The sequence below is a fragment of the Cavia porcellus genome, unplaced genomic scaffold, assembly GCF_034190915.1.
Source record: "Cavia porcellus strain 051 isolate PalLab524CR breed Dunkin Hartley unplaced genomic scaffold, mCavPor4.1 scaffold_6, whole genome shotgun sequence".
Taxonomy (NCBI): Eukaryota; Metazoa; Chordata; class Mammalia; order Rodentia; family Caviidae; genus Cavia; species Cavia porcellus.
In genome coordinates this window covers 100195276-100208913 of record NW_026947489.1, presented here as the reverse complement: position 1 = coordinate 100208913, position 13638 = coordinate 100195276, and the positions used below count along the sequence as shown (strand labels likewise).

At 48.8% G+C, this 13638-nt stretch overlaps 1 protein-coding gene across 1 annotated transcript in view; it reads left to right on the top strand.

Moving 5' to 3' along the window:
* Nucleotides 1–7075: 7075 nt before the first annotated feature.
* The window catches only part of Spon1 (spondin 1), a 273648-nt gene continuing 267085 nt past the window's right edge, over nt 7076–13638 (top strand). Inside the window, exon 1 of the mRNA XM_003465713.5 lies at nt 7076–8029. Coding sequence (XP_003465761.1) covers nt 7804–8029 — 226 coding nt within the window. The 5' untranslated portion in view covers nt 7076–7803. The remainder of the gene's footprint in view (nt 8030–13638) is intronic.

Here is a 13638-nt window from a genome sequence, read left to right as displayed (position 1 = left end):
TCTGCTTCAGATTATCAGGCGGAAAAGTCATGAGTCCACTTTTCACTTCATTGTCCTCTTGTAGGGCGCCTCCCCAGACCAGCTCCAGCTTTATGCTTGAGTAGAGGAGAACTCACACCACAAGTTCTAGAAGCTCCAAAGTCCACGGATACTTTCTTGGTTGCAGAGTCTAGAATCCCACATCTTTGGCTTACTCCAGGACATCACCATAAACATCATATGTGCCACCAGGTGGTCCGGGTAGGGAACAGAATTACCCTTTCTTTCACCATCAGGCTAACGAGGGTCTGTGTATCAGGTTCACTGGGTGGTCTGAAAATCAGCACTAAGCTACAAAGAAAGCCAGCAACATGGGACAGTTAAGCTCTGCATGTATCTTAACAGGATCATGGGAACACAATACTTACCAAGTCCCAGTCTCTGTCTCCAGCCCACAGCCGTTTCCTGAACTGGAAACCTACTACTGTCTGAAAATCTACTGTAGCTCCCCACCTGGCAAAGGACTCCTTCCAAGTGCCATGTCCTCAAATGAACTTAGCATCTCACATATCCCCATTCCCAAAGGTCCCATGATTGCATTTCTTGGATTCATGATTACACAAAATTACACCATCATCTGCCCTCAGTGGCCCACAGGAGAACTCTCAGGGCCAGCCCTGACTGCCTTCTTCCCTCCTGCACATGGTCATGGCCTCCCACACAGCCCTTGGAGGTGTCCCTTCCTCTCCACCTTGGCCCTGGCTCTGCTTGGACAGCTGTGAAAGCTCCTAATGCGTCCCTTTACCCAAGACACTCTCCTCATGCAGCGACGCTGAAATAGCCATTCTGTCACCCCCAGACACCTCTGTGCCTTGTGCTGGTTATCCCAGCACATTCCCTGCCTACACTCTCCATTCGTCTCGTCATGTTGGCAAGTTCTTATATTCCTTCAAGATGGTGCTGGGAATCCTTTCAACTGTTACCATTATTGGGCAGAATTTGTGCATCCTATTTGAGCTCACATTGATAGGTATCATTGTGATTTTCTTTTTATAAATATCTGCTTTATCTGTCCTTGCAGCTTCTTGAAGGCAGGAATTACATCTTATTTCTCCTTACACTACTTCCTTCTCCTGAAAGAACGCAAGGCTTAATTTTCACAAAACTTCACTGAGCACCTATTCCATGTAGACTTATTATGCTAAACACAGTAGGAAACTCAATGATTTTTTTTTCTCAAAGGGCAGTCTACCTCTAAATAGACCCCTAACGGTGCTTGAGAGTCCTTACTTAATACCCCTGCATTTTCAGATCACTGTCACCAGGTGGCAGTAGTGTGCCATAGTCATATAGCCCAAGCCTTGTATTCTCAGAACTTCAAAGGTAGCTAAGGTTGAGTCAGGTTGCTGGCTTAACACGAGGAAGAGTCCGGGACTATAGGCTGTGCTTGGGTGCTGTGGTGACTGAATTTGCAAGGGCCTGCCCGTGTAAGCTGCCCACAGCTGCACCTGGTGAACCTAATTGCATTTGGACAGGAGCTCTCCAGATTGGGGTCAGATCTGCACCTTGGAAGGCTTCCTCCTGTGCGCTGCCCTTTAACTTCCCCTGGAGTAAACTTCCATTCTGCTGCAAAGTGATAAAGGCCTTAGTTACAGATTTTGTCTGTTTTAATGCTGACAACCAATTCAGCCATTAGGCGGTCTTCCGTGATATCAGTCGGAGCAGTTTCAATAAAGTGATAGGAGCTGATTTTAAATCACACTGCTTGGAAAAAGAGGTGAGTAGGAATAATGAGGGAGGTTGTGGAGAGGGAGATAAAGTTTGTGTCAGGCGTAGTCTCACATGCAGCATCATCTCAACCCCCAAGTCTACTCCCTCCCGGGTTGAGGGGCCCCTTACCTGCAGGCCAAAGTCTTGGATGGGAAGATAAACGACTGCAAGAGGAAATGGGGGTGAACCTAGACCAGCGCTCAGCAGAGGGCAGGATAAAACTCAAGCCTTAGCAGACAGGTGATAGAGAAATCTGAAGGGATTAATGCCAGTTGTTCTCTGCTTCAGGATAAAATAGAGGGCAGTTTACCTCCCTAAAGTGGGAGTCATAAGCATAATGCATCAGGCTTGAATAGATGGCAAGAACTAGAAGAAAGAGAGAAGGCATTACATAGATGGCAAAGGAAACTCATTAGGAGTAACGTCAAGAACTAGAGTTAAAGATAGCACTTATGAGGTAGCGCTGGAACAGTTGGGGTTATCCGGGTTTTTGCAGCATATCTCAGAGGTCTAAAATAGTTCCATATTTTTTTTTCTTGGTTGAGGGTTAGAAAGAAAGCATAGGAGTAAAAACAGACAGAGAAGGGGGAGTATTGAGGATATGGTTAACATAGTTAAGCATGGTGTCCAGATTGTGTGGAGAAGGAATTGACAAGATGGGTTGGGAAAATCAGAAGTGATTAAGCAGCTGTGGAATTCGGTGAGATAAAGGAATCAATGCAAGGCGTGAGGCAACGGGAAGTCTGGAGAGGAACGAGGGGCACAAGCTTTCCGAAGCCAAGGGTGTTTCTGTAAGGGGAGGCTGCGGACGTGGAGGGAGGCCTAGTTCACTGGAGTTTAGATTAGAGCAATGGCTTAGACTTCTAGATCCGAGGCTGTAGCATGGGTCGGAGTGAATGGTTAACTGGAGAGCCAGCTGCAGAGTCCTCTCTGGATGCAGGAGGATGGAGAGGAGATAATGTGGAAGCTGTGGATGAGAGCAATAGGACAAGAGACTACAAATTGGGTGTTGTGCGTTTTCAAGGAAGGACTCTTGCACGATATTCTAGAATGCTGATCTGGATCTGGTAATGACCAACAGGTAAAATGCTCCACAGAGCCCAGGGAAAGGAAAAAGTGAATGGAGATCAAGGACTAGCAGTGGCGATGAAGCTTTTAGAGCTTTCCATGGTAACAGCCCGCTGTGGCATGTGTGCCATGGGTTCGCCACCACTGAACCAGAGAGACCTGGTGACTGGGAAACTCATACATTGGTTAGAATTGTCAGAGGACCCAGTCAGCATCAGAACCCCCAAAGTGATGCCTGATTTATTCAATGCCTAAAACACAACAGCTGCTGAAGAAATGATTTTTAACGTAATTATTGTCTTTTTGTTATGAGGTTTTTTTTCCTTCTTCTTTCATTCATCTTCCATACCTTAGTCTCAAAACTTGCTAGTTTGCTTACAGAGAGCTTCGGGCTATTCTTCATGACAGATTACCAGTAGGTTATTCAGTGCAATTCAGTTTCCTTCATTGTTAATCTCATTTTTCCCTAGAAATCTTTTCCCATAATACTTTTAAGTTTCTGAGTTACAGAAACAAAGGCATAACATTTTCTGGATTATTTTCCTAAATAAATAGCAGTAACAATGATGACTCCATTTGTGTGTGTGTGTGTGTGTGTGTGTGTGTGTGTGTGTGTGTGAAGTACACATTAATTATCTCAGTTACAGTATTCATTTCTCAAAATCCCAGGAGATACGCAAGATGCATATGGCTTTTCTCAGTTTTGCACATAAGCAGTTTGGACAAATCCTTTCTACAGCCAGAAGCTGGAAATCTAGGCGGGAGTCCATGCACTTCCAATGTGAATCAACAGCTCCGGGGACAGTAGTAGTTCCTGCAACTTTACAGGAATTTGTTCAAAGTGCAGATGTGATGGGGAGGGGTAAGTTTGGAACCTGCATTTGAGGCTGATATCTGCTGCTCATGTTTTAATGACCATACTAAGAAAAGCACAAGAAAATGCTTTTATTCCTTCTCTCCTGAAGGAAAAACAAAAACAAATGGCTGATCTTACCTCCTACTAATCAAAGGATGGGGGGAAGTTGGAGCCCCCAGCTCTTCTCTTCAGTGATCTAGCCACCCACACTGATAGATAAAGTTAATTACCTGCCCTGGTTAAATGACTTTCCCTAGCAATACCCTAGCAACTAACATCAGCTCTGCCTTAGGCTACAAAACTAGAAAGAGATTTCTTGAAGTTGAGTATATTTTACAACAGCACAAAACATCTGAGCAGGAAATTAAACCGAAAATAAACTAGATTCACTGCTAGAAGATAAGACATAGACACATGAAGGGGTTCACGATAACCCAATGGTTCATGATCATCAAAACAAGAAACTTTTTCTCCTTGTGGGTTTTATAAATTCTACTGAAGTCCAGAGAGGAGAATTTAAACAGAGGGGAAGAGGACAGATATTCCAGGCAACAGAAGAAGTGCTGAGACAATACCCAAAGTAGAGGACACAGGGAACCAGGCCAGCAGTACTGGGAGCTCAGACGGGGATCCCTGACCAGATGGATCAAAGAGACCCAGTCATGTGGAGGGCGCTGAAGACCACCCTGAAAACTTGGGCTGAGCCAGGCAACACAGGAAGCATAACTGTTTAAGATTTGTATTCAGAGAACCAATGTGTACAGATCCTTAGTTCTGAGCCAGGTTCTGTGGCTTACAAATGCGTACATAAGTATTAATTTGAGATGATTAAAAGAAAAGGTACTGAGTTCTGGGATAGTCTTAGGGGCAGAGTTTATTCTAAGAGACCAGAAGGGCTCCTCTGAAGAATCAGCTTTGCACTGAGATCTGAAGGATGTATAGAAGTTAGCTAGTAGACAGTGAGGGTCAGGAGGGACCACCGAACAGTGCAGGATCCCAGGCAATACAGGAGCACAGGAAAAAGTACTCCAAGCTGGCCCAGGCATGATGCACACCTGTAATCCCAGCACTATCGAGGCTGAAGCAAGTGGATTGCCACTAGTTTGAGGCCAGCCTGAGCTACATAGTGAATTCAAGGCCAGCCTGGGCTTCATAGTGAGACACTTTCTAAAAAAAAAAAAAAAAAGATTAAAGCAACAACAACAACAACACAAAAACTTCCCCAAGCTGAAGAACAGTGTGGGCAGCTGGAATCCAGGAGAAAAGGGCTGTCTGACTTCCAGCAATGGTTTGGAGGCCACTTGAAAGAGTCTGACTTTATCCTGAGAGCCCCGAAAGACACTGGGAAAGGTCTCAACCCAAGGACTGACATTCAGATCTGCTGTTTAAAGAAGATCTTTTGGACCTCCAGGTCAAAGACACATAGAGGAACAGAGGGGGCAGAGCAATTAGGAGCTGGAAGGGGATGACAGCTTGACAGGGTAAGTAGCAGCTGAAGGGGAGAAGCAGACAGATCAAGAGGTGGCTGCGAGGTGAGGCTGATGCTGGTGATGGATCAGACGTGTGGAGGCGAGAGGCTTTGGATTAGGAAAACTGAGTTAGGAAAATTTAGTTGGCGGAGTGGGATTGGAGCCTGGGGAGGGGCCAGCACAGCCCGCTGTCATGGCCAGGTGATGGGGCCAATGCTGGGTAATGATACTGGGGTTGGTAAGGCCTATTTTAAATCCTAGCCCTTTCTATCCCTGGCATGACACATTATCTAGACAGTAATAACAGATAGTCTGGGGAAAGGGCGGTCACAGTCCTCACATGGTTTTCTTGTCAATGTCCAATAGAAGATTAAATAGTCAGGCATGGTGATACACACCTGTGATCCCAACACTGTAGAGGCTAAGGCAGGAAGACCACAAGTTCAAACCCAGCCTGGACAACTTGGTGACTTAGTGAGACTCTGTCTCAAAAATAAAAAAAATAAACTTGGCCTGGTGGTGCACACCTGTAATCCCACCACTCAGGAGGCTGAGACAGGAGAATTACTTGAATTTGAGGCCATCCTGGGGTACAAAATGAGTTCAAGGCCAGCCTGAACTGCGTAGCAAAAACCCTATCTCAAAGACAATCAATTAAATAATAAAAAGGGCTGGGATGTAGCTCAGTGGAAAGGCGCTGTGTTCAGTTCCTTGTACTGCAACAATAGCCAGGACTGTAAATATCACTGCGTTCCTGCCTGTCTGCCTACCTCCAGTTTAAATTTGAACATGTTGGCACAAATGAAGCTGTCTGAAAGCACATTTTCAGGCTATCATACATACAATAAGCTCCACGAAGACAAAGGCTACGTTTTATTCATCACTGCAATTTCCTACTCTTGAATCTGCAACTTCCTACTCTTGAGATACTTTCTTGAATCACTTCATTTCATTTGCAGCATATACCACGATTGTAATTTGCAAAAGCTCATATACCTATGTGTCTAATATTTGCCTCTGCCAAAGGACTGTAAGGCAAATAACGCCTCTGTCTTGTATTCCAGCATTCTGTACACAAAGAACTTTTAATATGAATGCATGAAGAATGAATGAATGCATGAATGAGTTTGTGTTTTCCTCCTAGGCCCATTACTCAGTACAGAGCCTGGCTCCAAATGCACATGCAACAGAGGCTTGCTGGATGAATGGGACCCTGCACCATGGTGCCAGGCTCCAGTTCTGAGCTGGCTGCGTGGTTGGGCCAGAGAAGAATGCTTGCCCAAAGAGACTCAGGGTGTGTTGAAGGCCTGGGGAAGGAGAACAGGGGAAAGCAAAGCTGCTGAGTGCACCCAGAGATCTGGAGAGGGGTGCTGGTAGGAAATGATGACAGGGAGGGGCTGAAGGAGTCCCAAAGACAGGAGGAGCCCCACAGGGACCAAGCCAAGGGTTTTCTGAGACCTTTCACTGAATGCTGGTGCACACCTCCAGCAGGGGCTGTGTTGGCACTGACTCCACTCCACTCCCCTCCCAGGGAAGCCACAGTGGGTGCCCAGTCTCACAATAGGCTACTGGCAGGACTGAAGCTAGACTAGGGTGGGGTGGGGGTGCGAGAGATTCCTGTCTGGGGTCTCCTCCCTACCAGCCTTGAACTTTGTGTCTGAGCCTCTGCCCAGCAAGCACCAGGCTCTGCACCTTCCTCAAATCTGTCCCAGGATATCGAGATCCTGAACTAAAGTCTGGGCCAAGAAAACATGCTCTTCTTTGATCCTTACAGAATGCCTTTCGGGGCTGTGTGAGGACTCTCGTGGGTTCTAGCCGCTTTGTCTTCGTGGGTTTTCCTTTACAAGACAATATTAAACACCCCGTTAAATGACTGTGTGAGAATAAGGGCGAATATATTAATATTAATATTGCAAAACATTTTGTTCACCCGAGGTGCCCCCCTCCCGCGCCTTCTGCTTTATATAAAACATTTTCCTAGATCTCCAAAGTCCTGCTGCCCTGGATCCCCGGATAACTGCTTTGGCTCCTGTTGCATCCTGCAGTGGGACCTGTCCCAGTACGGCCACGGGAAGAGCCATGTCACCCTGCCTGCCTCTGCCTGGGCATGCACGCAACGAGCGAGAGTTGGGAACCGCTTCTGCACGCGGTCAGCTTGGAGACGGTGCGCAGAGCCCGCGCACAGAGTAGGTGCAGCAAAAGTTAGTCCGAGGGCTTTCCCTCCTCGAGCACCGAGCTCCAGATCGCATTGCGGGTAAGCGAGGATTGGGACAGCAGCTTCCTTGGTGGTGCCACAGAGCCCGCAGTGTCCCCCCTTATCCTGCGATTTCCCCACCAGACCCTGGGAATCCAGCGTCGCAAAATAAACACCGCCGCGCCGCTAATCGCCAGCTCGGAAACAAAACAGCGCTGCGCTGGGGATCTGTGCAAACCCAGCCCTCCCTCCTCCCGCGCCTTCGCCGCCGCCCTCCCCTCGGCGCGCTGCTCGCCTCGGCTCAGCGCAGCGCAGCTCGGCAGCGGCCAAACCGAGGCGGCACCGGCTCCGAGCTCCCTCGCTCTCCGCTTGGGCTCCTTCTGGTCTCGCCTCTGCCGGGACCGCTTCGGCCAGGAGTCGCTGGGCGAGAGCCGGCGACAGCATCTCAAAGTTGGGGGCCCGCGAGGATGAGGTTGTCTCCGGCGCCCTGGAGTCTGGCGCTGCTGGCCCTGGCGCTGCCCCTCTCCGTGGCGCTGGCCTTCTCCGACGAGACCCTGGACAAAGTAGCCAAGTCGGAGGGCTACTGCAGCCGCATCTTGCGCGCTCAAGGCACACGGCGCGAGGGCTACACCGAGTTCAGCCTCCGCGTGGAGGGCGACCCCGAGTTCTACAAGCCGGGAAGCAGCTACCGCGGTAAGTGGCCGGGGCTGGCGTGGGGGCGTACAGCAACTGACCCCAGAGGGCGCAGACCGCGCTGTGCGGGAGGAGGGCGCGCAGTCCCTAGGCGCACGGTGCAGGCATAACCCGGCCAGGGTGCTCCAGATCTGACCTACCTTAGCTCCTTTAGCCGCGAGCCCTGCGCGCATCACCAGCCACCATCCCGAGCCGTCGCGCAAGGTGCGAGGTGGAGGCTGCAGGGGCTGGGAAGCGGCTTGCTTCCACCTCGACCCTCGGCAGTGGAGGGGACCCGCTTCATCCAGACCGGTCTCTGGAGACCAGGGAACCCGGACTCTTCTCAATGGGGTCCAGGCAAGACAGCTTTCCCGCTTCCAGCCCTAAAGGAGAGGGACCAAGCTTCTCTCAGACTGACCCCGAGCGGACCATTACCCCGGCTTCTCCTGAACCGGTCGCAGGGAGCGGAGAGTAGGGGCAAGAGCCTGACGCTCTTCGGTAGGGTCCCTGATGGGGAGAAAAGCCTAAATTATGCTTTTTCAATCTCAGGCCAGGGAGAGGATCTTGGATTTCCAGGACAGGTCCCCAGGGAGAAGGGGATCCCCAAACAGCCTTAGGTAGCTCGCAACGGGAGACGAAGTCCAAGGAAGACCAACAGGGGTGTCGGATGGCGAGGCCTGCTTCCCGAGGCTGTGGGACCTTGGCTCCCGCAGCCCGGGCTCCGCGCCCGCGGATGTCTCCGCGGAGAGCCCAGTTATTGGGGCACAGGAGGAGGGGTCGAAGCGGGCGAGCACCTCCTGGACAGGCCAGGCAGCTCTAATCGGAGCATTCGGGCTCCATCCTCATTGCCCGCCGCCCTGCTTTCCTCTCCTTCCCGGGCAGCAGGCGCCGCTGTCCCCGAGCGACCCAGGACACCAGGCAGAGAAGGAAGCTCGCTTGGCCTCACCTGCGGTCCTGCCGGGGCGCGCGTCCCCCGTCCCCATGCTCCGTCTGCGTAAGCCAGCTGTTTGTGCAGAGCAGGGAAGATTGAGTCATTTGGCACCATGGAGGGGACAAATGGGCCCTCAAGAGCCTCCCTTCCATCCCTGCTTGCTAGCTCCCCAGAGTCGCTGGAGTCGGCGGCGGGAGCCACGCGGAAGAAAGTTTGGGGGGATGTCCCCGGGCGCCCGTGCCAGCGCCAGCCCAGAGCCGCGGCTGCCCTGCTCAGACTCCCCGGGCTGGCACACAGACTCCGCCGGGAGGCCTGGTCCCTGTGAGTCTCTTCTGCAGGATCCTTGGTCTTCCAAGAGGAAAGATGTGGGGCGGAGAACACCTTGCCGCGCCCCGCCTGGGAGGGACTTTGCGTGTGGGCTGGTGTGGCTGCCGGAGGGAGTCCCGCAGACGCGCGAGGACAGGCGCGAGGTGGGGTCAGGACACAGCCAGTCCTCCACGTGGGCCCGGAAAGCTGGAGTAACCTCGCCGCCTCACCCACGTGGACGGCCTGTGGCCAGTGTGGAAACTGGCTCTGGATGGAAAGGGACCCCCCCTAGCTGTGTGACCTTGTGCAAGTCATTTGATTTCTCTGAAATTAACTTTCCAGCTGTGGAAACAGCTGTTTACTCAACCTCTCTGGATAGTAGCAGGAGTAAATAAGTTTGAGAATGTTGGACAGTGCGAGTCCTTTGTTGGTTTGATGATGGTTGTGTGCCTGGTTGGACTTTGGGGTGTGTGTGTGTGTGTGTGTGTGTGTGTGTGTGTGTGTGTATGTGTAACAGCAGCTTTCCTTAAGAGCTGTAGTCCAATCAATCAGGGAATCACCATTATCCGGGACCTTACGAAGTAATTAAATGAATGAATGATACATTGATGTCTCCATTCTAGAAGCCTTGCCTGAGACTTCATATTGACACACTGGAAGAGTTCTGTGAGATTTAGGCTTCTCTAGGCCTCTGGACCAAGGTCTTCTTGGCATCTCTGGGTTAGGCCTGGGCACTGGGAGCTGTGGAGGGCCAGGTTGGGTGGAAATACAGGGGACGGATGGTCCTATAATCATAGGCCAGACGGGTTCCAGTACTGCGGAGGCCCCAGGCCAGGTACAAGAGGGCCCTGGACTTCGCAGCCTAAACCTGCGGCTTCTTTGGCCCGGGGCACCACTAGCCACCAAGCCATCCTTTCCCTTTTGTTTTGGCCAAGAGAGCTTGAAGGGAAAGACCTTAAAAGAGCCACTCTAAGGTCTGCTGAAAAAATATCCTGTGATTGACAAACCTGACTCTACCGAGCAAAGTTGGGAAGCAAGGGGGCTGGTCTGGGTTGTGACATTTTCTGTTGGCTTCCATTTGTTAGAATAATTAGGAGGAAAGCAAATCTAACGCTTTGGGCTGGGTGCAGACTTGGGCTCTGGAGTTAAGGTTCCCCCTGGTGTTCTGTGAGCTTTCTGTTCTCTCCTGAATTAAGATCCCCCACACTTCTTGGAACCAATGACTTCTTTTCCTGCCTCAAATCTTTGTCCTCGCCATTGCCCAAAGCTTCTGTTCTCTGTGCCCCCATGCAAGTGTTGATCTTTTGGCTGTCTCAACCAGAATAAAGTGGTCACTAGTTTTAAAAACTAAATCTTGGGGTTTCTCCCCGCCATGGCCTGGTCAGATGGAGACCTATTCACCCTTTTCCAAGTCGTTGGTACTATACTGACTTCTTTTTCTCTCCCCCACCTCTCCACCCTCCCGCCTCACCCCCACCCTCCCCCTCCCCCTCCCCTGCAATAATTATGCTTTAGAAAACCCTGAAAGGCCTGCTCTGTTTCTGACCAGGGCCTCCTTTGAAAGGAGATTACAGTGATTAAAAATAACCATTGAGGATCCTCAAGGGGCTTCCCTTAGAGCGGGACAATTTGTAGGACCAGCTTTTTCCAGATCACAATTTCAAGCCAGATAGGAGAAAATCAGCTGAAATGTTAAGAACTGATTAAAAATGAGAAGTTCTTTAGTCTGTCCAAAGGTAGGAAAATAAAGTCAAACACTGGCTAATGAGAGTGGCTTTTCCTAGACGCTCTTTAAAGAGACTTTCAAGAAACTTGATGGGAAAAGAATGTGCATTTGAGATTTCAAAAGTTTAAGCATAATTGGGTAGGGATTTATTCTAAACTGGGAGGCCTGGAGACCTCCAGAACTGCTTTGCTGTCTTCTTTGTCCACTGTGGACACACACTGCCTGTGGGAGGAAGGCCCCTCTGCCTGGGGGGAAAACGCTTAGCATCTGATATTGGACGATTCAGTTTCCATTCCTACCTGCTCCCATTTCCACTGTGTGACCTTGGGCAGGCGCCTCACCTCTCTGAACTGGAGCATCTTCATGTATGAGATCCTTGCTTTAGAAATAGAAAAACGTTTATCAGCAAAGCACTGGATCAGAATAGCGGTAAGCTTTTTGTGCTTAGCCCCTTTAGTCTTTGCAGTACTTTGAGGTGATTTATTACTCATGTTTTACAGATGAGAAGATTAAAGTCTCAAAGCTTTCCTCTTGGTCACCGAGCTACTAATTCAGTGGGGTCAGGATATACTGTAGGGTCTGTGTCACTCCTACATGTGTGCCTTTTTGGTTTTGAATTATTTATTTACTGGAGACAGGGTTCGTTGCATAGTTCAGGCTGGCCTTGACCTTACAATATAGCCCAGATCTGTCTTGAACTTGTGATCTTCCCGGCTCAGCCGCCGGAGTGCGCTAATGTGTATCTTACCCAGTCTTCTCTCTTGGTTCCATAAAATAAGTTAGGACTAGAATGAATTCACTCAGCCTTCCAGAGGGTGAGTCTTCCTGCAAGGAAAACAGAGTCAACAAATCAAGATAATAACTGACATATCACAGGACACAGAGTAATAAAGGATAGATCCTTATTTACATTTATTTTGTGCTTTTTATAGGCTTCAGGATTGCATTTCCCCATAAATGAGAGGATTAATTTAGAACCATGAAGAACCACGTCAGCCTGTAGCCAATCCCTTTTGTTTGTGAAGAAGCAGAAACAAATTGGATAGGGGGAAAAGCCTGACTTGATTATTGTTTTATCTTTACATGCAGATGTTCTAGGACTGTGCATGTAAAACTAGATGCTTGAACAGAAAATGCATAGGACCTGGGGAACTGAAGCAGGGGGAGGTCTTTTAAACAAACGGTTTCTTACATGGTGGTTTGCTTTTAAATAAGTACTGCTGGTGACATTATGATGAATTGGTCACTCTTGTCTTCTTGTAGCTTTCTTTTCTTTTCTATCATGAAGTTTTAATTTTAGAATCCTTATCCCTTTTAATAAATATTTAGTTCAAGTTGTTAATAAGAATCAAGAGGCGCTACATGTCTAATGCTTAATGGTTGTGGAAATTATTGCTTTGGTTTTCAGGAAATGAAAAAATCCAAATGTATAAAAATGAAAGCATATCTAACTCATTTCTCCAGGTTTAAAACCCGAGTGCCGTACATGCCTATAATCCCAGCACTCTAGGAGGCTGAGGCAGGAAAACTTTGAATTTGAGACCCCCAAATACAGACACACACACACACACACACACACACACACACACACACGTACCTTCCGATTCACAAGTGACTCTTTCATCTGGAACAGCAGGTTGAAATTGCTAATCTATTCACAAGCCCGGCCAATCTCAAGAACTTTTCCCTGTCACATTCTCCATTTGGCTACTGTGTGAAATGTTGGGTATAGACTAAAATTAATCTCCAGGAGAAAACAATGTACGGTGTTACATTAGTCAGGGTCTGGAGTCAGTTCATGTTACATAGAGATCCCCAAACACAGTGGTTTAGGCTGGAAGAAAATGGGAGAACTGACACACCAGGGTGGAACTTCACTCTGGAAGGCCACGCAAGAACCCAGGTCTTCTGTCTCATGGCTCCCCGGTTTCTCATGCTCTGCTGTCCAGGAAGAAGCCACCTGCTGATAGTCCAGTGTAGCAGTGACACACCTGAAATAAGGCTGTTGTGATTCTGAAGAATTAGTATGAAAAAAGAACAAGCCTTTCATTAATAAGTTTTATACTGATTCCAGGTTGGAATGATCATTGTACACAATAGGTGTGAAGACCTTGGGTTCAGTCCCCTGTCCTGAGACAAGTATTTCACATGTGTTACCTTTGTTTCTGTAGATACCTGTTAATAAAATTTACCTGGCTTGAGCTTCTTGTGTTGGAAGAAGCGCTGCCCTGGGATGATTACACCCACAGAAGACAAACAGTTTCTTTTAATGATGCACTCTGGAAATTGCACCAATTCCTCCATCTCCACTTTTTGTTTTTTGGTACTGGGGATTGAACCCAGGGCCTTTGCCCTGAGCTACACACCCAGACCATTCATAAATTTTATTTTGAAACAACTTCTCACTGATTTGACCAGGCTGGACTCAAACTTTCCATCCTCCTTCCTGAGCCTCCCAGCGTGCACGATTACAGCTACCATTACATGCACCACCATACCCAGCTACACCCAGTCCTTCTAAACACAAGACCACGTCTAGTTGCAAGGGAGGCTGGGAAATAGAACACTGAGCTGAACAGCCACCAGCCCATCTGAAACTTGAGGGTAAAGTTATTTTTCAAAAAGATGAAGAGGAAAGTGGATTTGGGGAGATAATTAGATGTCTCT